The sequence below is a fragment of the Syngnathoides biaculeatus genome, chromosome 9, assembly GCF_019802595.1.
Source record: "Syngnathoides biaculeatus isolate LvHL_M chromosome 9, ASM1980259v1, whole genome shotgun sequence".
Lineage (NCBI taxonomy): Eukaryota > Metazoa > Chordata > Actinopteri > Syngnathiformes > Syngnathidae > Syngnathoides > Syngnathoides biaculeatus.
This window is the reverse complement of record NC_084648.1, coordinates 1,487,166-1,511,912: the sequence shown is the minus strand read 5'-3', so window position 1 is coordinate 1,511,912 and position 24,747 is coordinate 1,487,166. Positions and strand designations below refer to the sequence as shown.

Here is a 24,747-nt window from a genome sequence, read left to right as displayed (position 1 = left end):
TGCTTTCATTGGTCCATGTTGCGCTGGGGACCAATTACGCACCTTGTATCAATGCGTCTTTCCACAATATGCCAATATGGCTGTATTTTTCCAAAGTTTTTGGGGTTGTTTTTTTTTGGGGGGGGGAGCACTGGAGCCACAAAAACTGAAGCACGAAGTAGCGAGGGAACCCTGTATCTCTGAATTGAAAGACATGGGAAGTGGTTCCCCTTTTGAAGATGCATGGAGGATGTGTTCTAACTACAGGGGATCACACTTCTGGAGGGTTCATGGAAGCTCGCCCAACTAGTTTATATGTGCTCCGTAGTCTTGGAGAAGGCATTCAACCTTTTCCCCGAGGGGAGTCCTTTGGTGGGTGCTCCAGAAGTACAGGTATAAGACTTTGGTTAACATTGCCAGCAGCAACCCATGTAAAATTCCAATGATGGTTGGATGCTGCTCAGTCTGCCCTTTGTCATCGATTGTGATTACATTTATGGACTCAAGAGTTAAGGAGGTCTAGTTGTGTTAATTCAGGGTTACAGTCTGGATTTTACGTATGAATGGGTTTTTATGGCATTAGTGATCTTGAACTCTCACTGAAGGAATTAGCAGCTTAGTGTGAAACAGCTGGAATGGAAACCAGCACATCCAAATCTGAAGCGATGGTGGTCAGTTTGAAAAGGATTGAGTTTCCGATCTATGAAGAGTCACTGCCCCAAGTGAATGTTTTCCGGTATCTGAGGGTCTTCTTCATGGATGAATGAAGAATGAAGTGGAAGACCAACAGATGGATTGGTGCAGTATCTTTGGTGATGTAGACATTGCGATGGTACATCGTGGAGAAGGAAAAACGATTTTATGTCCATGTAATTTGCAGTGGTGTATAATTGCCCAGTACCCCTATGAGAGAGCTAATATTTTTTTCCTCTCGTGTCACTACATGAAGTATACTAAATAAAGGAAATGTAATAATATTGTAATATATGTGTAATTATGCATCTCTAAAATGATCATTCTTATCTTTTTAATGTCGACATTTTTTAAACTGTTCTCATAGGATTGTCATTAGTGTATGCATTACATCATTCAAAATAATAAAATGGGGATTTGGATTTAGTCTAGTGCTGTTTCTTTAGCAGCCATTTTTTTCAGAAGAGCGAATCTTTATCGTGAATAAACTGGACCAAATCAGTTAATGAAATGCTTCATTCCTTTGCTATGCTGCCGCCTGCCGAGTTTCCTGGGAGCAGATATGGAAGTATTGAACCATTCTGTCACTCACTTCTGAATATTTTGTGAATACCCAATGAGAAGCAAGTGTGCAGGTGAGGGCAGGACTGATTTGCAATCCACCAGCGTTGCCACTCATTTCAGCGAGTGACCAGCAGCAGCGGCTGGCAGGGGGTGGGAACTTAAGTGAACTGAGAGATTCATTCAGTGAACTGGTGTACTGAGAAACTAAAAAGTGATTCGTTCATTTGTGATCCGCTGAGGAGTCATGTACTAGTTCAATGAGTGATTCGTTTGACAACTGGAAGTCCTGACGTCCTCGCAGTAATATCGTTCACTTTCAACCGTTTCTTCAAGCTAACAGCTAATTTTGAGACATTAACAGTGAGGTAAGTAAGCAGGAATGCCGGGTGATAGATACTGGTGCCAGCGATTTTGTTCACCGGAACGCAGAAAAGTCACGCCGGCATCAGAAGACCCCTAGAATCTTCGGTAGCTGAACTCACTGAACGCTTGGTCACGACTCACAACCGAAGGCGGGTGGGTGTTCGAGATTTTCTTTAGGGAAAGAAAGGTAGGTGATCATTTTGCCAAAAGTTTTTTTTTTGGGGGGGGGGTTTTAATGTCCCTGCCTTGCCTACTTTACAATACAGTACATCACAACAATTGATATAGCGCTTCAGTGAATGTGTTGTGTGAACATGAACCTCAGGGATGGATCATTAACGGAATGAGGAAGCACTTAAGTTATTTTATGAAAAAGAATTAACGATTCAGAGAACAAATCTTTCAAACGAGTCTTTTTCAAGAACTGATTTGAGTGATTCAGTGCACTCCAAAGAACTGCTGTCCCCATCATAATTTAGTGAACATCAATTTTTTTGATATATACATGCAGACAGACAGTGACACAACACTGACATCAAGCAGGAAGTGTTCAGTCACACGCAGACAGCGCTGATTGTGCAGACTTCCACTACTCTTTCTCTCTGTCTTTGTGTACGCCATCAGAGTTCACCTGCTGAAGTTCTCAGACACATGGGCCCAGTTCCACTAAGGCAGCATGGGCTCGAGACTCAGGTAAGTTAATCACGTTACTCTTCCATCTGACAATTTATGATGTGAAAACTTCTGTGGTTGTGTGTGTGTGTGTTTTTTTTTTTCACTTCCTCTCATATCTGAAAGTTTCCTGCAACGGGTAGCTACGTACATTGCACTCAACAAGTGACCCTAACTTTGAAACGAACAAAAAGGAAAAACGAAACTGTTTGTCACAGGCAACCATCCATCATCCTTGCCTGAGAAGTGTATTCGTAAGGACATAGTGTATTTGGTGTGATGGGTCCTCTCTTGTCTTTGTTTTCACAGACAAAACCCTGATAGAGCATTCAATGTATTCTTTGAGGCAACATGTCCTATAGCCAGAGACAGAGGTAAGTCCCTTTTGGCGATCTTGCACCAAGGTCTGCCAGTGTTTCAGTTTCCATTATATAACAGAGCAACTTTATCCAATCTGCAAACAAATTTACAAGTGGAATGGTTCTGCCACAGAAATTGCTCATTAGATACATCTGCTATATATACAATTAAGATTACAGTTTTTACATACTGTATTTACAGTATGCACTGGTGAGAGTAATACAAAGTGATCTAAGATGAACAACTGCTTTACACAGTTGATACAAACACAAACCACTGTAACAAAGGGTACTTCCTGTTCTCTGGTTTGAAAACCACCCGTCCTGTTGCTTTGAACCAGAAGGAAACACAAATGTGATCTGTCTGCAGGCATGACCCTAAACAAACATTTTATTAACAGGCCGCATTAATTTATGATAGCGAGCATTTATTGTCGTTGTTGTGGTTTTGAAAATATTAAAGGTGACAGGGCAGCATGGTGACAGCTGTAAAGCCTTGGCCTCACAGTTCTGAGGTTCAGGGTTCAATCCCGGTCCGCCTGTGTGGAGTTCGCATGTTCTCCACGTGCCCGTGTGGGTTTTCTCCAGGCACGCCGGTTTCCTCCCACTTCCCAAAAACATGCAACATTAATTGGACACTCTAAATTGCCCCAAGGTGTTATTGTGAGTGTCGCCATTTGTCTCTATGTGCCCTGTGATTGGCTGGCAACCCGTTCAGGGTGTACCCTGCCTCCTGCTGGGATAGTCTCCAGCACTCCTGCGACTTTTGTGAGGATAAGCGGCTCAGAAAATGGATGGTTGGATGATGGATTAGTGCCATGATATTTTTGTAGCGTAATATGGCTTGGTTTAATAAAGGATGGAGAACAGTATTATTCAGGTATTCCTGTGCTACAGATCCTGGTGTAGGTCTTCAGTTTCCAGATGACTTCAGAGATAAGGTAGACGCTTGTTTGCATCTGCTTGACATACCTCCCTGCATGCCATTATATACTGTCAATTTTAAATGATGCTTTGATCACTAAAAGCAATGACCTGCCTTGTAGGAATCTTGTCAAACATTATCTACATTCTGCTTCCCATATGACATACAAAGGTGAGGTTTTCATCATTATTTTGCCAAAAAGGGTGCAAACAAAAACTATCCTGCATGTGCCTGGTAAATGTGATTTGTTTTGCCCATACAGTACCTCATACAATAAAGCCACCTTCTTTATCATCTTTTGTCTTACACTTACCAGACTACATGATACTAAAAGCAGAAGTTGTAGCTTATCACAGCATGATTGAGCAAACATGACTGCATTTTTGTTGTGTTCTAGTTTTTAGTTCAAACTAGCGGTGGACTACACTCTATTTCCGACAACCTCTTTTATTCAGGGTGAGCGTAGGAGGGACCGTGCAGCACTTTACTTTTGTTCTGACTGATCTTGAGGGATTTCAACGCTTTGGCTTCTGTCGCCTCACCAACAGTGCTCGAACGTGCCTTTGCATCCTCAGGTTTGAATATTTCAGGGCAAAGGCTCACGCCTAATTAAATCCCTCCTGGAGTATGATACAATGATTGTTTTTACAGTTATCTTCCATGGTTTGAGGTCTTTTATAAATTCCTCAATACTCTAGCTGACTACATTGCAAAGGGGCAGGTGAGTTTTTCATGAAGTCTAGTATTTTCCAAATAAACATGATTACACTGAACACTTTTGTGTGCTTAACAGACCAATGAGATGAAAATGGTACTTGCTACATTGTACAGGCAGCACATACCACTGACAGCTGATTCCATCACACTGCAGATGGTAAATCTCAAATTATATACATCACACTTATAAACATGATCTAAAAATATTTGCTTATTTTATTATCATGGTTTGTGTGTGCGTGCGTGTGTCAGTGTGTGTGCATGTATTTGTAGGAGTCTGTTGTGTGTACCATGTGTGTCTACATGTGTTCGTACGTGCGTTTGTGTCTACACATACACACAAGGTTGCTTCCATCATCATAAATCTAAACCCTTCAGTGAATAAGTTGTGACCCCATGACAATTTCTGACCGCACACTGCTGTATGAATAATTAATTAGTTAGTTAACTAATTAACTAACACTTAACACAGCAGTAAAATTCTATTCTGAATCTTCTTTTCCTTTCAGCTTGTCCCGTTAGGGGTTGCCACAGCGTGTCATCTTTTTATATCTAAGCCTATCTCGAGCATCTTCCTCTCTAACACTCACTGTCCTCATGTCTTCCCTCACAACATCCATCAACCTTCTTTGAGTTGCAGTCTTCCTCTCACTTTTTGACTGAAATGTGTCAAAACCATCAAAGTCTGCTCACTCTAAACTTGTCTCCAAAACATCCAACTTTGGCTGTCCCTCTAATGATCTCATTTGTAATCCTATCCAACCTGTTCACTCAAAGCAAGAACCTCAGCATCTTGATTTATGCTACCTCCAGTTCTGTTTCCTGTTGTTTCTTCAGTGCCACCGTCTCTAATCCGTACATCATGGCCGGCCTCACCACTGTTTTGTAAACTTTGCCCTTCGTCCTAGCAGAGAGTCTTCTGTCACATAGAACACCAGACACCTTTCACCAGCTGTTCCACCCTCTTTGGAACCGTTTCTTCACTTCCTTACCACACTCACCATTGCTCTGTATTGTTGACCCCAAGTATTTGAACCTAACCACCCTCGCTATCTCTTCTCCCTGTAGCCTCACACTCCCCCCTCCACCCTTCTCATTCACGCAGATATATTCTGTTTTACTTTGGCTAATCTTCATTCCTCTCCTTTCCAATGCGTGCCTCCATCTTTCTAATTGTTCCTCCACCTGCTCTCTGCTTTCACTGCATATCACAATATCATCTGCGAACATGATAGTCCAAGGGGATTCCAGTCTAACCTCATCTGTCAGCCTATCCATTACCACTGCAAACAGGAAGGGGCTCAGAGCTGATCCCTGATGCAGTCCCACCTTCACCTTAAATTCTTCTGTTAGGCCTACGCCACACCTCACCACTGTTCTACTGCCCTCATACATGTCCTGTACTATTCTAACATATTTCTCTGCCACACCAGACTTACCCATGCAGTACCACAGTTCCTCTCTTGGTACTCAGTCATAGGACTCGATTCCATTCTGGAGTTGCCTACGGTGAGAGGCGGCAAGCAGATATGGGTGTATTTATTGGACCCCGGCTCAGCACCTGTATGTAGGGGTTCACCCCAGTGGATGATACGGTAGCCTCCTTCCACCTATATGTTGTTTGTGCCTCTGCACCAAACAAGAGTTCAGACTACCGTCCCTTTTTGGAGTTCCCATGGTGAGCGCCCTCCAGCACTTCCTCTAAGGTTCTGCTGGGTAACTTCAATGCTCACATGAGAAATGACAGTGGGACCTGTAAGGGCATGATTGGGGAAACCCCCAATCAGAACCTGACTGGTGTTCTGTTACTAGAGTTCCGTGCTCATCGCAGACTGTCCATAATAAATACCATATTCCAGTATAAGGATGTCCATATGTGCACTTGGAACCCAAGTTAAATTATTGACTTTATAATAGTGTCATTGAACTTCCGACCACATGTCTTGGAGACTCAGGTGAAGAGATAGGATTAGCCAGGTAGGATCGCCATCTGGTGGTGACTTGGCTCCGATGGTGGAGGAAGATGCTGGTTCAACATGGCAGGCCTAATTGTATTGTGAGGCCCGCTGAATACGCCTGGCAGAATCCCTTGTCAGAAAGAATTTTAACTCCCACCTCCGAAAGAACTTTGCTCATGTTCCGGGGAATGCGGGGGACATTGAGTTGTTCATTGCCTCCATCAATGAGGTGGTACACCAGAGCAGTGGCCGTAAGGTGGTCATTGTCTGTTATGATGGGAATCCTCAAACCGGTTGGTGGACACCAATGGTGAGGGATGTCGTTAAGCTAAAGAAGGAGCCCTATGGGGAATTTTTGGCCTTTGGAAACCCGTGAGGCAGCTGATGGGTACCAAATGGCCAGGCAGAATGCAGATTTGGTTGTCACTGAAGCAAAGAGTCGGGCATGGCAGGAATTCAGTGAGGTCATAGAGAAAGACTTCCAGATGTATTTGAAGAAATTCTGGTCCACTATCTGCTATCTCAAGAGGGAGAACCAGTGCACTGTCAACACTGTGTGTAGTGAGGATGGGGCACTGCTGACCTTGACTTGGGACGTTGTGAGTCAGTGGGGAGAATACTTCCAAGACCACCTCAATTCCACTGATACGCCTTCCTCAGAGCCTGGGTTTCCTGAGGCGGAAACCAGAGTACCTGGAACAAACCCACACAGGCAGAGGGAGAACCTGCAAATACAACAGAGGGAAGGCCACTTTCAAACCCTAGTTCTTCAGAACTGTGAGGCAGATGTTTTTACCAGAATCACTCCCGAAGTACATTTACAAGTACATTTACAAGTACATTTTAATTTTGAGCTAGAGGCTAGCTGTACCCTGAATGTGTACATTGTACTGAGCAGCATAGGGAATGTTGCAACAGGTTCCATTTTTGGTTTCAAGGGGACTGCACAGTAATGTTGAGATCATTTTTTTTTTTTTTTTTTTTTTTTTAGACTACTTTGACAGAGCTGGTCTTTCTCTAACCAGCAATCCTCATGTGTTATGACCATTGTGGTGTTTCAATGTACCTGTAACGTCAAACTGCACATGTTTACCTTGATCATTCCTTGATTATTACCCAAAATAATGTGGATTCTTTCTGATAAGGTTCCATACTTCATTGCTCCTGATCCTAGAGGTCTCCCATCCATTCCTGAAAATGTGAGTATCTGAGTTTAAATGTAGCGTCTCAAAGTTTCTTGCTAACAGCATGACTGTATTTGGATTTACATGTGTGTAAATACCAGAGGAACTTGACAGAATTGATCGTGGCGGTAGATGTGACGAACCTTCTGCATCTCTATGCCAGCATGCTGTTTGAGAGACGCATTTTAATATTTGCTCACAAACTCAGCACTGTATGTACTGTATTCATTTCATTAGATTGCATTACATTTCATGTAATCTTTCCACATACACATATTGTGTGGTAATGTGTTTTTTGTAGCTCACATCTTGTGTACACGCACTTGAGGCTTTGTTGTACCCGATGCACTGGCAACACATCTTCATCCCAGTCCTGCCACCTCACCTTCTGGACTATTGTTGGTAAATCTGGCAGTTTGTCGTCTGCATTTCTACGAGTATATGTCACATATGTTCATACCTCTTACAGTGCACCCATGCCATACCTTATTGGGGTACACAGCAGCTTAGCTGAGGTAAGAAACTACATAAAAGTAAACTCACAATAATACTAACAAATCAATGAACACCCAACCTTAATCACAGTGTGGATTTGGCAGAAGGTGAGGAGTCAAGGGATGGAGGAAGTTGTCATTTTGAATGTGGATACAAACACATTGGAAACTCCCTTCAATGACCTGAAGAAGATACCTTCAGATGTGGTACCAGAGCATGTGTGTGTGCATACGTGTGTAATACAGTGTGTATTTTGGAAAAAATATGCACCCTACCTTGCTAGTGTAGTGGTTTACACAGGTGTCCTTCAGATGGTGGGGGGGTCATCTCTGTCATTGACTGACAACCAGTCCGGAGGGTACCTGTAGTCTGACAAAATCATCTGTCAAAGGTTTTAGTCTTTCCTGTGACCATGAACACGGCTATGGGTGTATACTGCCATCCAAAAGTCTTTGAACCGTGAGGCCAAAACTCTTGAGCTTAATATGCAAACATTTATTTAAGATAAAAGATCAACGGTTCAGCTTTTATTTGCTGGTACAAGAAGATGCCATTGTTTGTAAGGAAACCCATCCATCCATCCATGCATCCAATTTTTAAGCCGCTTACACTTACAAGGGTCGCGGGAGTGCTGGAGCCCATCCCAGATATCTACAGATAGGAGACGGAGTACACCCTGAATTGTTTTCCAGCGAATCGCAAATAACCACTCGTACTCACGATCACAAATAAGGGCAATTTAAGGTCTCCACTGAATGTGTGTTTTTGGGATGTGGGGGTAAACCAGATTCCCCAGGGAAAACCCATGCAGGCACATGGAGAACATGCAAACGCCGCACAGGTGGGGCCAGGATTTGAATCCCGGTCCTCAGAACTGCGAGGCCAGTGCTTCGCAGCTCCCCCAGCATGCCGCCTATTATTCCATCCATCCATCAATTTTCTTAGCTTCTTATCCTCACAAGCATCGTGGGAGTGCTGGTGCCTATCCCAGCTGTCTTCGGGCAGAAGGCAGGGTATACCCTGAGCTGGTTGCCAGTCAATTGCAGGGGACATCAAGACAGACAAGAGTCGCACTCACAATCACACTGTGAGGCAATTTAGAGTGTTCAATTAATGTTGCATATTTTTGGGATGGGAGGAAACTGGAGTGCCCAGAGAAAATCCATGCAGGCACAAGGAGAACATGAAACCCGCCTATTATTATTATTATAACCTGCACAACTCAATTGATTTTGTTTTAAGCTTTTCAAAAGGGTAAGTAAAAATGAACAATTGAAATGATGTGATATGAAGTGTACCCACCCTCCTAGAACTGGTGAGGGGCAGCATTGAAAATTAACCAACCACATTTACATTCTGAACACAACCTCATACCAATTATAAGAGTCTGGGCATATTTATGCAACCCCAACAAACCATCCATCCATTTTTTTAACCATACATCCTCACTTGGGTCATGGGCATGTTGGAACCAATCCCAGCTATCTTCGGGCGAGAGTCGGGTTGCACCCATAACTGATACACGGACAATTGCAGGACACTTACAAACAAACAAATATTCGTTTTCACATTCACACCTAAGGGCAATTTAGTCTTCAACTAACCTACCGTTCATGTTTTGGGGAATTGGAAGGAAAACGGAGTACCGAGAGATAACGCACGGGGAGAAGATCACAACTCCACATGGGTGAGGACAGATTTGAACCCAGGTCATTAGAATTGTGAGGCAAATGTGGTAACCAACCGGCCACCACCTCATCATTTCAGTCATTTATTTTCACTTCCCGTCTCAAATTTTTATTTTACTTTTTTTATTATTCCAATCAGTTGTTCAGGTTATACTGTGGGTCACAGTAAAAAGATTTGAAGTACACAAATACACTTTATCTATTTTTTTATTAGATCACAATTCTCTGGCATTTGAACAATTGGCTATAGCCTTATTATATCCCCTCATATAACCAGTTCTAAATTTAGTGTGTCTCTCCCCAGATGTCTGGGCTGAAGTTGTGTTTGAAGCGTCAGGCGGTGTCTTCTGGTTGTGGGGTCTCACGGGCCTTCCTCAAAGCCCAGTCTGTCCTCTTTGGAGGGTACAATGACGCGCTCCAGATTCTTAAGGTTGGTTTCTCAATAACGTGGCTTGGAATGGACTCAAATGTCTTTGGTATTTGTATCTTTTTTTTTGTTTGTTTTTTCTTTACAGTTCTGACAATGTTCTCATTCGTATTATTTTACTTTCTGCTACTTTAAATAATTGGATCCACATGTTTCTCAAGCTTAAATTCATCATTTTCATGTGCATTTTATATTACTCATATTATATATTTGTTTGTATGCTTGTTTACAGGGGGGTGAAGTATACTTCAATAAGGATCTTTTTTTAGATCACAAGTCGCCCAGTATGAGGCAGTTTCTTCAGAGTGCCATTCATTTACAGTTTTTCAAACAGGTACAAGTCTCAGTTTGCTACTCTCTATTGCACAAAATCCAATTAGACCTGTGATGGATATAATCATTGGAAAAAAAATGGAGGGGTGGGGCTGTGGGGGGACATAAAAAAATAATTACAGACCATTCTACTTATGTGACTTGCTCTGCCTGACATTTCTGAGGATTGTGTTTCAAATCCCGACCCTCCCTGTATGGAGTTTGCATGTTTTCCCCATGCCTGCGTGGCTTTTCTCCGGGCACTCTGGTTTACTCCCAGACCACAAAAACAGTCACGGTAGGTTAAATGAAGACTCTAAATTGGCCTGACAGTGAAGAAAATAAGTATTTCAACACCCTGCTATATTGCGAGTTCTCACTTAAAAATCATGGAGGGGTCTGAAATTTTCATCATAAGTGCATATCCACTGGGAGAGAGATCATCTAAAAAGAAAAATGCAGAAATCACAATGCATGATTTTTTAACGATTTATTTGTGTGATACAGATGCAAATCAGTATTTGAACACCTGTCATTCAGCTAGAATTCTGACCCTCAAAGACCTGTTTGTTCGCCATCAAAAGTCCACCTCCACTCCATGTACTATCCTAAATCAGATGCACTTGCGTGAGGTCGTTAGCTGCATAAAGACACCTGTCCACCTCAAATAATCAGTAAAACTCAAACTTGTAACATGGCCACGAAGCAAAGAGCTGTCCAAAGACACCAGAGACAAAAGTGTACAACGCCACACGGCTAGAAAGGGCTATGGAGAAATTCCCAAGCAGCTTGGTGAAAAAAAGGTCCTCTTTTGGTGCAATCGTTAGAAAATGGAAGAAGCTAAACATGACGGTCAATCTCAATCGGAGTGGAGCCCCATGCAAGATATCAGCTCGTGGGGTCTCAATGATCCGCCCAGGACAACACAACAGGACTTGGTCAATGACCTGAAAAGAGTTGGGACCACCGTTTCCAAGGTGACTGTTGGTAATACACCAAGACGTCATGGTTTGAAATCAAGCATGGCACGGAAGGTTCCCTGCTTAAACCAGCGCATGTCAAGGCCTGTCTTAAGTTTGCCAATGACCATTTGTTTTGTGGTCAGATGAGACCAAAATGGAGGTTTTTGGTCATAATTCCACTAACTGTGTTTGGAGGAAGACGAATGATGAGTTCCATCCCAAGAACACCATCCCTACTGTGAAGCATGGGGGTGGTAGCATCATGCTTTGGGGGTGTTTTTCTACACATGGGATAGGACGACTGCACTGTATTAAGAAGAGGATGACCGCAGCCACATATTGTGACAATTTAGGAACAACCTCTTTCCCTCAGTTAGGGCATTGAAGATGGGTCGTGGCTGGGTCTAAGCACACAGCCAGGGAAACCAATGAGTGACTCTCTCAGAAGCATATCCATGTTCTGGCGTGGCCTTGCCAGTCTCCAGACCTAAACCCAATAGAAAATCTTTGGAGGGAGCTGAAACTCCGTGTTTCTCAGCGACAGCCCAGAAACCTCTCTGATCTAGAGAAGATCTGTGTGGAGGAGTGAGCCAAAATCCCTCCTGCAGTGTGAGTAAACCTGGTGAACAACTACGGGAAACGTTTGACCTCTGTAAGTGAAAACAAAGGCTACTGTACCAAATATTTACATTGGTTTTCTCAGGTGTTCACATACTTATTTGTAGCTGTATCACACATATAAATGGTTAAAATAAACAATCAATTGTGATTTCTGGATTTTTCCTTTTAGATTATCTCTCTCACAGTGGACATGCACCTACGCTGAAAATTTCAGGCCCCTCCGTGATTTCTAAGTGGGAGAACTTGCAATATAGCAGGGTGTTCAAATACTTATTTTCTTCACATTAGGTGTGAATGTGAGTATGTGACTGATTGTTGATTTGTGCCCTGCAATTTCCTAAGAACCAGTTTGGAGAGTACCCCGCCTCTTGCCCGAAGATAACTGGGATAAGCTCCTGCACTCAATGACACTTGTAGGGATAAGCGGATCAAAAAATGGATGGATGAACTTGCTCATTTTTTTAATTATTTCACTGCCGTTGTTACAATATATCATTTTCACTACAATTTATATTTTGTCTTTCTTGGGCAGCACAGTGGACGAGTTGCTAGCACTTCCGAATGAGTAGTTCTTTGACTCGATCATTTTTTCAGTGTGGATATTGTTACCCACCCTCCCACCCCCGTTCTTGCAGGGGTTTTCTGTAGGTACTCTGCCTTCCTTCTCCCACAGTCCGAAGACTAATTCGTATGGTTATTTTTCTAGTCATGCCCAGGGATTGATTGAAGACCAGTCCAGGGTTCTCCAGCTGACCTTAATAAGGACAAGCAATTTCAAAATGAATAGATGCTTGCACATCTCATTTAGTGCTGCAGTATATGGATTATTACTAGTAAAAATGTGTAAAAATCTTCTGTCGGAACACCAATTGGAGTGACCAAATACTGTGATAACATTATCAGTTTTGTAGGCAAGATTTTGCTTTCAGTTGTGTTCTGCTGCTTTCTGTAAGTTACTGCCTGACACACATTGACTTACCATACCTGTTCATTTGGTTGGTTTACTGAGCAGGACAAAGGCCATGCATGTGCCCCATCTGTATCAGTAGATATTGAACATCAATATGGTAATAGAGTGTGTTTTTATTGAGGTGAACAGGTGCAAGGCAACACCAGCTCAGCACCTCGGACAAGTACATGCATGTACTTGAACAATGAACGGGCTTATTTTGTGGAGGGGCAGTCATCATATGAAATTGCTTTGAAGACAGTGCCATCCCCGAAATGATGATATATTAGTATTCATTACTATTTTGTGAAATACTTTCAGTTTATTGATGGACGCGTGGATATTCTGAACACAGGGAATTTACCCCACGACCTCTTTGAAGAGGTGATCCTTGAGTGTGAAACAACAGGTATAGTATATACTGTGTGTTACAGTGGAGAGCCATTGTGGAGGGTGGACTGTCACCTACGGTATCTCTTTGTTTGTCTTTTTTTGCAGGAAAGAGTAAAGTTTATCAACAGGCAGTTGATAATTTAAAGAAGGTAAGTTGTAATGATCCAAAAGAAAAAAATGTTGCCCTATTGTTGTGGAATTCAGAATCCCACTGTACTGTACCTTTGACAGAAAGGGAGAGGGGCCCTGATCTTCAACATAAAGTCCAAAACAAATAATATATGGGTGAGTGGAAGCTGCGGAGTGTTTACTGAAAGGAGTGTCTGCTTTAGTGGAATAACTGTGTTTACTCTGTTTTTAACCAGGCAAAAGGCATCGCAAGTTCAGGTTTGAAAAGCAGGTTGAAACATAAGGTGAGAGTTAGCAGAATGACTGCGGTGATACTTGCCTGATACATTTGTGGCTCCACCAACAAGTGTATTCTGGGTGTACTTGTGTGCAAGACAGGCCTACAATCAAACACAGGGCTTTCAAAGAGGTGGATCTGTGTCGTACCATTGTGCTCAGTCTGACTGCCTGCAAAATCGTCTACCAATTACCCAACACTTTGGAATGGTAAAAAAAAAAAAAAAAACCACATAAAATCACCAGCAAAATCTACTCTGTCTGTGGTAAGCTGTTTAAGCATTTATTCAAATTCCTCGATATCCATCTTAAAGGGACATACTTTGCCAAACCCATTTTTTCCATAATTTGGGATGTAATTTGATCTTCATGGTGCCACAGTAAATGTGAAGTATGAATTAAGTCATCCCTGCATTTCTAAATTCTAGATGTTTTTCTGTCAAGAGGACTGAAATCAGATCAATAGAATTTCTCAAGCTTATCTACATCACCAGCAAAGATCTTAAGTTGGATATGAGTGATATTGAATAAATGCTCAGTCTTTCCATACTTGCCAGTCGCTTGAAAAATAAACAATATCCAATGCTTTCTTCTAATGTCTTGTATAACTTTTGTTTTGCTTTGCAATTTCATCACTACTTTTCTGTCCATCACTGTTAATTTTTTTTTTTTTTTCGGGGTTGGTGATTTATTTATTATTTTTTTTACTCACACATTGCACATTAGCCACGTCCTCGTCGGCCTGGTTACAAACATGGCGTCGCCCGGGGCAAGGGAACCACGGCAGCTGGAGATGCACGGAATGGGTGAGAGACATATAACAGTGGCCAAGTATCGAGACTTGTTACCTGTTTGCCAATTCACTGACCGTTTAAACTTACCATGACATGTTGGACATGGAGTTTTGCTTACAACTTTGTGTTAACAGTTTGGCTGGAGCCCTGATGACATTTCACTTCACTCTTTTTCATTTTCACCTCGTGAAAGTGTAATGTGGTACATTAAATGTATGTGTATATTTGTGTGTGTCCTTCTATATGAAGGCTGATGGCTGGTCAAGTGGTCACGCCTGACTCTGAGGTTCAAAAGGGTGAAGAGGAAGATGAGGAAGAGTCATTTGTGTGTGATTCAGAGGAAATGGATCTTCTCAGCGAAATCTTTGACACACTCGGCAGCCGCAGTTCACACGACTGTGGCCTCCTTTATGGCACACGCAGCCTGGATCTGTTTGGACCTGACACTAATGACTATATTACAAAGGTAAATACACATATACATGAATAAATATACATAATACTGCAGAAACTATTAAGTATGGAGTTTAGCATATTGTACACTCAGTATGATGTGGTCCACCGCTGCTTAGTTATTAACAATTTGATAAATGAATCTCTTTTACGGTGTTTTTTGTAGTTATTGTAATTTTTTAGATCTGTTCTTTTTTTGGTCTTTGTCAAAAGTCTATCAATGTTTCAATTCTGTTATGTCTACCATTTTAGGGTGTATTATTTTTGTTTCTCATCTTTATCAGAATGAATAAAAAAAAATCTAATTTCTGGTGCACAAAATCACAGTTTTTATTTTTGGAGGTGGAATTTTCACCAAGTTTTCATCCTTTAGCCCGTTACATTGGTATCGTACTCAGTTGTGCTGGTGTACCAACTATAAATATGCTGAACTACTACTGTTGTTTTTTTAGCTTCGTCCGGTCAACTCCAGCCAGGAGAGCCTCCCTCTGTCCACGAATGGCAGTGGCAGCCTTCACAGCTGGAATCCAGATCAGTCAGAGGAGGTGCCAACACTGACTGAGAACTCAAATTATCTGAATCTTGACCCAAACAAGGCTGTCAGCTATGCATCAGCATGTGCAAGAGAGCACGAGATGATAAGAGGCATTGGAGATAAACCGGAGGAAAAGAAGGTAGCAATAAAGGGGCAGCATGCAGTAGGAATCCAAAACATAAATTGTTCAAAGGAAGCGAAGTTTGAGGCAGAAAACCCAAAGAATGAGCCAGAAAAAACAGTGACTTTTAAACAATATCCCGTGGAGGAAACACCTGAGCGGAATGAGGACGAAGGGTTGAAAAAGACGGAAGATGGTGCCAATCTGAGTAGGAATGAGAAACCTGATGAAAATAGAACACCTGAAGTACATGTAGATCCAACAGAGGAGGGAAGTGGAAAGCTAAGAGATGAAAGTGAAGAACTGGGCCTCCAGTCTCATGTATCCAGTGAAGGGGTCCTGAAGAAGACCAAGAATAAGGACTTGGTGGAGACTAACGGACCAGGAAACAGCAGTGACATTGCTCAAATATATCAGTCGTTTGATTCAACGACCCATTCAGATGTTAACAGCACCATCAATCATGCGCGAGGAGGCCCAACTCCTGTCAAGGTGTCAGAACTTAAAAAGAGGTTTGAAGCTCAATGGAGCGCCCACACTGACTGACTGGGGGAGTCGATGCGCTTCTTCTCAACGCCCCCAAAAAAATTACGTCACTGTATCTTTGGTAGAAGGGTGCTGAGGATGGCGCTCCCAGGCAAAAAAGCGAGAGGTCGACCAGAGATAAGGTTGATGGATGTTTTGAGGGAGGACATGAGGACTGTAGGTGTTAGAGAAGAAGATGCATCAGATAGGCTTGGATGGAAAGAGAGGACACGCTTTGGCGAACCCTAACGGGACGAGCCGAAAGGAAAAGAAGAAGAAGAAGTGTATCTTTTAACAAAGATTGAAACTTGGCTAAGAGAGGAAGCAGTGCTGTGCATATGTCCTTTATTTATATACACACACATTATTTACTTACAAAAGTGAGCATTGTAAAAGTGCATCATAGTGTCCAGTATCCTTCATTAGTGTAATACACGTTCAGATATTTAAATACAAAAAACAATGCAAAGTGCAGTAAAATCTAACAAACCTCTGTTCAAATATTATATTCAGTTCCAGTTCCTCCTGTGGTAAACTGAGGGCAACTCGATGGACTTTCGCATGGAGCAAAATTTCTACAGTGAAATGACATTTTCCTTTTTTCATGCAGCAAAAACTGGTAACAGAGTTTAGTCCATCATGTCAATAAAAAGGTGGCGAATAAAGATGTGTACGGTGTGTCAGAAAATTTGAGGCGCAAAGCCTAAGCATGCATCATCACCAGGAATGAGTGGGAATATTCATCCAAACAGCTGAAAGCGGTCAGTGGTGGAGTTCAATGTAATGTGCTGTAATCATATGAGGCGTTCTTCTTTGGGCAAGGGGAGAGGAAGGCCATACTTTTCAGATCCAGCTGCTCCAGCCTGTTTCCTCTCCTCTGCGCTGGGACGGTAGGTTCCCTCCATTCTCCTCTTCTTCTTTATGACACACAGCAACAGCAGCAGAGTCAAGCAAAGCAGCAAAACCAATGTGGAGATGAGTGTCGAAATGGTAGGCGGGAAGAATGCCTGTGTCGTCATTGTGATGGACAGCTGTCGAAAAGGGTGTGAAAAAGTTAGGGGTGGCGGGGGGGGGGGGGGAACATCAGTGGAAAAGGATTTTTAAACTCATATACATTTAGTTAACTTTTATCCAAGCATGGCAAATAAGAAAATATTTTCATCAGTGCATTTGAACAAAGGTTTCTTGAATTCTCATGTGCTTTGTTTAATTACATATTTGTAACAATTTTTAAAAAATCTGGGAGCTCAAGTTATCACAATGTGTAATAGTCTTTTGTTTTACTTTTTCTTTGGCTTTTTGTGTTTTTTAAATTTACACCTGGCAAAGTGTAAGTATAATTGTGACTGAAAGGAAATTAGTGCAACTATGGGGGTAATGATTCATCCACCGCTTCAATGTATGGATTTCTATTTCGACATTCAATGTATGCACTGATAAGGAAAAGTTCTCCTATCTCATTGTACAGTAGTATAATGACAAATAAATGGCATTCATTTCAAAAGATTCGTTCAGTTCCTTTTCATTCATTCCGCTAATGAGACGTCTTCTTCGGGTGTGACTCGTTGAACATGCGTGCAGAAAGGTCAGCTACCGACCATCCTTCCGCATCCCCTGACAATCCAACTAGGCTCTCTCCACCCGACCTGACTTTTCTGCATTCTGGTGGAAAGCATGCCGACACCGGCCTCTGCCACCCAGGGTTCCGACTTACTCACTTTACTGCTATTGTCATCTGATAAGTGAAAAGTGCCTTTGAGTGTTGAGAAGCGCTATATACAAACCAAATTCCAATGAAGTTGGGATGTTGTGTTAAAAATAAAAACAGAATACAATGATTTGCAAATCACGGTCAACCTGTATTTAATAGAATACACTACAAATTCATCCATTCATTCACTACAAAGACAAGATATTTCTACATCACGTTCAAAAAAAGCTGGGACAGGTGGCAAAAAAGAATGAGGAAGTTGAGGAATGCCCATCAAATACATATTTGGAACAAAAAGCTAGTTGCGAACAGGTGGGTGCCATATAAAAGGAGCTTCCCTGAATTGTTAAGTCATTCACAAGCAAAGATGGGGTGAGGTTTGCCTCTTTGTGAACAAGTGTGTGGAAAAAATAGTCTAATAGTTTAATGACAATGTTCCTCAATGTAACGTATTTTTCGCACTATTTGGCGCACCTTCAATGAATGGCCTCTTTTCAAACTTTTATCATATATAAGGCGCATAGAATAGAGCCTAGAGTAGAGGCTGGGGTTACATTATCCATCCATTAGATGGAGCTGCACGAAAGAGAATGTCAACAAAACAGACAGGTCAGTCAAACTTCATTACTAGATTACAAACCAGCGTTCTCACAACTCTGTTCACTCCCAAAATGAATAAACAGTTTTATTATTTTCCCCGAGGTAAAGTCAGTGACATAGTATTGTAGTAGTAGTGGTAATATAGTCGTCCTTTTGGGGTCTTTACACAAACACACAAATGGAAATGAAATGGTATGCGTCGCTCAGTCATATATCCCAGCATACACCGCCCCCTACTCCTTCTACAGGGCAAAATGGAGTCAGCGACTGCTTACCGAAATCAAAGCATGTAAACAGCAAGCCTGAAAACCAACATTCATTGCCCGTGACCTTCAATCTCTCAGGTGGTACTGCATCAAAAAACAACATCAATGTGAAAATGTTATCACTACATGGGCTCAGGAACACTTCAGAAAACCAATGTGAGCAAATACAGTTCGGCACTACAACAACAACAACTTCGAACTCTGCAATGCAAACCAAAAGCCATTTATCAACAACATGCACAAAAGCCGCCGGTTTCTGTGAGTTCGAGTTCATCTAAGATGGACTGCTGAGAAATGGAAAAGTGTTCTGTGGTCTGAAAAGTCCACCTTTCACATTATTTTTGTAGTTGTGGACGCAGTGTTCTCCGGACCAAAGAGGGGGAAAAAAACATCCGGACTGTTATGGACGTAAAGTGGAAAAACCAACATTGGTGATGATATGGGTCAGTGTTAGTAGCGATGGGATGGGTAATTTACACATCTGTGAAGGTACAATTAATGCTGAAAGGTACAAACAGGTTTTAGAGAAACACGTGCTGCTATCTAGGCAACGTTTTTTTTCATGGACGCGCCTGCTCCTGTCAGCGAGACAACGGCAAACCATATTCTGCGTGTGTTATCATAGTATGGCTTCATAGTAAAAGAGAGTGAGCACTAGACTGGTCAGCCTGCAGTCCAGAGCTGTTTCCCATTAAAAATGTGTGGAGCATCATGAAGCGTAAAATATTACAATGGAGACCCCGAACTGTTGAACAGCAGAAGCTGTACATCAAGCAAGAAAAGGAAAGAATTCCAACTACAAAGCTTCAACTATTAGTGTCCTCAGCACCCAAATGTTTATTGAATGTTAAAAGAACAGGTGATGTAACAGTGGTAAACATGACCCTATCCCAGCTTTTTTGGAACGTGTTGTAGACATCAAATTCCAAGTTAATGATTATTTTCAAAAAAAACAAAGTTTATCAGGTTGAACATGAAATATCTTGTCTTTGTTGTGCATTTGATTAAATTTTGGGTTAATCATTGTATTCTCTTTTTATTTAACACAACGTTTCAAGTTAATTGGAATTGGGGTTGTAAATTCGTGTGCTTGTTTTTATGTGCTTGACTGACTCAACATTAGCTGATAGCTTGAAGAAATGGCTGCTCGCGAAGGCTATGCCTGTGAGGATGTCTGGGCTTGCGGTCAAAAGCTAAGTAGGTTCACTGCGGGGTAGGTAGTTCCTTGTGCAAACGGATCACTCATCATACGAGTATATCGCATCTTAGGGGATCACAAGCAAATGAATCACTCTTCAGCTCCCTAGTGCACCAGTACAGCATTTCACTGAACGAATCACTTCGGTTCCTCAGTACAACAGTTCAATTACTCAGCTCTACTTAAGCCCCTCCCCTGAAAAAAAAAATAGAATCACTCAATTCAACTTAATTCCCTCCATTGCCTGCACGGCACTGCCTGACGCTGCCTCATTGCGCATTCGCAGAAGTGAGTGAGAACGATGGCGAATCGGAAATCACATTGCAGTACGGTTGATTAAACTCCCACCCCGAACTGCATGCTGGCTGCTCATTGGTTATTTGCCAAATAGTCAGAAGAACGCTTCAAAAGTATCATTTCCACTCCCAGGCAGATCACTTGTCTCATGGTAACGGAGGAAATTGTTTCAGAAACATATTCAGTCCAGTTTTTTCACTAAAAAGAACAGTTCTTCCTCTCAAATCATTCACAAAAGAGACAACACTACTCTGTAAGCCAGTTTTTACTAGGGGAATGTTGGAAGATTAGTTGTGAATATTTAAAGTTTGGGGATCACAGTTTGGGGTTCAGCCAGTTGACAATTAATATAGACAAATTACAAAATGTATCATGGGTGGCAGAATAGTGTTTTGGGCATTCCCAACTGAGCTTGGTCCCCAACCCCTGTGAATAGAGACCGTTCACTCTGTTTACAGTTGAGCTATGATGCTGGTCTCCAGTCCAAACTTTGGAAATGTTTCTTCAGTTATTTTACCATGGACAAAACAGAAACTGCAGACAAGAATTGTAGATGTCTACTTCGTCTTTTCTATTCGGCCAGTCCCATTAGGGGTCGCCACAGCGCGTCAACTTTTTCCATCTTAGCCTATCTCCTGCATCTTCCTCTCTAGCCCCAACTGCCCTCATGTCTTTCCTCACAACCTCCATCAACCTCTTTGGTCTTCCTCTCGCTCTTTTGCCTGACAGCTTCATCCTCAGCACCCTTCTACCAATATACTCACTCTCTCGCCGCAAATAAATCGTTTAAAAAAAATCATACATTGTGTTTTCTGGATTCTTCTTTTTAGATTATCTCTCTCACAGTGGACATGCACCTACAATGAAAATTTCAGATCCCTTCATGATTTCTAAGTGGCAGAACTTGCAATATAGCAGGGTGTTCAAATACTTATTTTCTTCACTGCATGTATGAAAAATTGGGGTAAATGTCGACTGATGGGGATGGGAAACATTATAAATTAGCATTTTTTAACCTGATATTCACATGCAATTATTCCGATTGTGAAAAGTATATACAGTATTTGGAAATGACTGATCCTATTCTCAACAGTTTTGGTGTACTTCATATGATTTTCTGATTCCAAATGGAGCCCTTGCACTATTTGAGTTTGGGAACGAGTCAAAGCATGTCAGAAAAAGGGCAAAAAAGGTTTACCACTTTTCCTAAATCCAAGGTGATATCCGTTTATATCTTGTTAAGGTTATGTTTTGCTTTCATGGATCAGGAATTCAGAGACTATCGATCTACATTGAAAGCCTGAACTTCAAAGATTTGGACTTTACAAAATCATATTTAAAAAATAGCTCACAACTTTCACATCCTTTCCATTGTGTGCGCAATGCGCTTATTGCTAATTATGTTTTACTTAATTGTCGAGTTCAGTGTCACCGTTAGGCAATTAATTATCTGGCTAATCGAGCTTTACGCTTGACCACTGCTGGATGCTGAATGGATCTTCATTTGCTCATAAAGAAATTATATCATATCAATAATGTGTATCCTCTATCTCTGAAATGGTGGCGACTCCCCTGTATGCAATCTTTTCGCCCAAATATAAGGCGTAAAATCAAGTCCGAAATAAAACTACTCCAGCACATACACAATACTTGAAAAAAATGTACTTAAGAAGTATTTGAACTTTGTTACTTCCCACGACTGCAAGACTGTATGTTGATAGACAATTTGCTGTACTGCTGACTGTCAGATCAGGACGCGGTTCCGCGCCTGTGCGGGCCAGGCAGGAATGCAGCCCGTCCTGCTGCACCTGTTCCCCCTCAGCTGACTGCTCCGAGCCGCCACGAGCAGTCAGCTGAGGGACCGACTAACTCGGACTCTTAGCGCCAGGCGACAGATTGAAAACATTCCTTGAAAGAAAATTACCTGTCCGAAAGCTGGGAGCCTGCCCATATCGTTCGTCGCTTGTAGAAGTCTCAGTTTGAAGATGATCCGTGAAAATTCAGCGGAGGAACGGAGTGCCCGCAACACAAGCGAAACTATTTTGGGTCTCGCACTACCTGGCCGCATGGAAATGAGTAGATCACGTGAAGAACATCGGCCAATCAGAAGCGTCTCACATTCTCGCTAGGTGACGTTAGATCCTCGCTCGTTTGTTTTGTCTCCTTCTACGTTTCGTTATGAAAAGTAACACGCGCATGCAGACACCATACCAGCTGTCTGGGGGGGGGGGGGGGGGGGGAGAGAGAGAGAGACAAATAATAATTTGCATTATTTAATTTTTAAACGGGCTTCATTTAGCCCTACCCACCCCCCAAAAAAACTTTTTCTAAAAAGCATCTAGCAAATAATTTTATTTCCTTAAACCCAATATTTGTTTAGTTTTGTGAGGCGTGTGGTTGCTCTCCCAGAACGTTACGGTTTATAAATGTCGTCCAGGAGGACTACTCACCGCCCCACATTCCCAAAAAAAAACTGCGTGTCAGATCCATGAAGACTCATAACCAGTGGTGTCAAATTCAGGGCCCGGGGGTCAGATTTGGCCCGCCTTATCATGACTCAATTTCCATGATTTTGTCCCAAATCTGTGCCTTTTTTAAAATAAATTGTCACAGTTAAGAAACAAAATTATTTACATAATAAGGGAATACCCATCCATTCATTATCCATTATGACTATCCAGAGTCAGATAGTTAATACAGTATTTCAAACTAGAGTTACAGATATCTATATTTCAGTTGCATGCTCGTAACTCACCTAGCAGATATCTACACCAGAATTGTTGAGGTATGTCATGATAAAAGCATGAATGGCAAAAGTTGTTGTTGTTTTTCTTGTTGTTGTTGTTTGTCCAAGGCAAAATGATATTGCAGAACTCTAAAATGACAATAAGAACAGGAATAATTTAGTTGCATGCAAAGGGGAAGGGGGCAAGTGGTGTCCCCCAGAGGGGGCTGACTTGGGGGGTGGGCAAATATTTTTAAATGATTTATTTCAGAGTACAATTGTTTAGTTCAGAAGACACAAACACACACATAGTACTGTTAATAATCTGAAAACCTCATCACGGCATGGCAATTTAGAAACATTGAGCAACAGACCCACATTTCGGAACATCCAGTAAAAATGACTCGACTACATTGAGCATGACTGCCTTAGTCTACAAGTTTTGAGGGTGAAGGTTCAAATCTCAGCTCTGACTTTCCGGCATGCAATTTGCATGTCCACCCCGTCCCTGCATGTTTGAATTTTTACTCCTGGTATTCTGGCTTCCTATTTAATGCATGTACTCAAGTGTCAAATAATTATTAAATTTGATCATTTCACCTTTTAGACAGAACCACTAGCAGGTTTTAGCAGGCTGTGACTGCTCAGAATGTCTGCCTGCTTTTCTATAAAAGGAATTGATCTGAGATTTGAATTGATACAGTATTTTAGCTTGTATAGTCTTACAAAAACAAGCTTTATGTCATATCATCTTTCGCATCCTACATTTATATAAATGCTTTAAATCCCTAAGATAAAATAATGAATTCATAGTTGGCCTTCTCAGGTGGTAGTTGGCACCTCTGGGGTTCCATGCATTTTACAGGCATGGCGGAGGGGGTGTCTACAATGGGGTGTGCTGGGTGAGGGTAAGAGGGGGGTTGCTGATCCAGTCCCCTTGCTCCTTCACTTGGGGCCTGGTCAGGGTCCTTCTATTGGGCTGGGGGAACACCTTTCAGTCTGAGGATTTGGATGCCGGCCCCCTGATTGATCCCCCCCGGGTGATGAGTGCGCGCTGCATCCAGGTGGGCGCCCACCCTTCCTCAGTGTACCTCCGTAGGCCAGTTGACTAATATGCATATTATATGATGCTTGCTCGCTGATAAATTCCACAAGACACTCTAAAAGGATTCCACCATACCACTCGTCACTACCACTGTCTTGCTCATTTCCACATCCAGGCCTACCCTGCCATTTTCTGTCCTCTCTTCCTCTCCTACTGGTTGCATGTCCTCACTAACACAACACACACACACACACACAAATAAGAACACCATTTGACTTTGTAATGTTACTTGTGTTCAAATATATACAGTCAAACTCTTGCTCTTGTTCTGTTAAATAAATAAATGATTTTTTTTTCTTTTACACAGAATTTCTGTAAGCTTTTGTACTTTATAACGTGATAATTGTCAACTTCCTCCCGCATTAGCAAGGCACGTTGCTTTCACTGAAAACTAAACTGTCCACAGGTGTGAACACAAACGTACAAGGGTGTTGGGCTCTTTGTGCCTTGTTATTAACTGGCCACCAGTCCAGGTCATAGCCCGTCCCTTGCCTGAAGTCAACAGGGAAAAGTTGTGGATGAGGACAAACATGAAAGAAAATGGATAGATGGATGATAAGTTCATATGTGAATTAAAAAGCTATTTTGTGATTTAGTCTGCGGTACAGTTCTGTGGACCAGGGTTCAAATCCCAGACCCTCCTTTGTGGAGTTTTGTGTTCACCCCATGCCTGCGTGAGTTTTTTCCAGCCATTCCGGTTCCCTCCCACATCCCAAAAAACAATGGGAGGTCAAGACTCTAAATTGCCCCT

At 42.0% G+C, this 24,747-nt stretch overlaps 1 protein-coding gene across 3 annotated transcripts; it reads left to right on the top strand.

The window, feature by feature from the left end:
* Positions 1–2,167: 2,167 nt before the first annotated feature.
* On the top strand, positions 2,168–16,876 carry dennd1c (DENN domain containing 1C). 3 transcript variants are annotated; one of them, XM_061831006.1, is made up of 22 exons: positions 2,168–2,292; positions 2,581–2,645; positions 3,528–3,571; positions 3,677–3,726; positions 4,011–4,130; positions 4,207–4,276; positions 4,349–4,429; positions 7,376–7,429; positions 7,516–7,626; positions 7,716–7,816; positions 7,884–7,929; positions 8,014–8,115; positions 9,902–10,027; positions 10,257–10,358; positions 13,190–13,277; positions 13,367–13,410; positions 13,493–13,546; positions 13,627–13,674; positions 13,769–13,876; positions 14,393–14,472; positions 14,710–14,926; positions 15,366–16,876. In XM_061831006.1, the coding sequence occupies exons 1-22, from the start codon at positions 2,276–2,278 to the stop codon at positions 16,113–16,115; spliced, it is 2,478 nt and encodes an 825-aa protein (XP_061686990.1). In that variant the 5' UTR covers positions 2,168–2,275; the 3' UTR covers positions 16,116–16,876. The 3 variants fall into 3 exon arrangements, with proteins under 3 accessions (XP_061686990.1, XP_061686989.1, XP_061686991.1); XM_061831005.1 differs by having other exon boundaries at positions 8,014–8,127; XM_061831007.1 differs by lacking the exon at positions 13,769–13,876 and having other exon boundaries at positions 8,014–8,127.
* Positions 16,877–24,747: the final 7,871 nt, after the last annotated feature.

Bases quoted from the DNA above. Each gene is read 5' to 3' on its own strand.
- dennd1c (XM_061831005.1), top strand. The intron at 4,131-4,206 runs GTTTGAATATTT...TTGTTTTTACAG, and splicing joins ACGTGCCTTTGCATCCTCAG to TTATCTTCCATGGTTTGAGG. The intron at 7,430-7,515 runs GTGAGTATCTGA...TGTAAATACCAG, and splicing joins TCCCATCCATTCCTGAAAAT to AGGAACTTGACAGAATTGAT.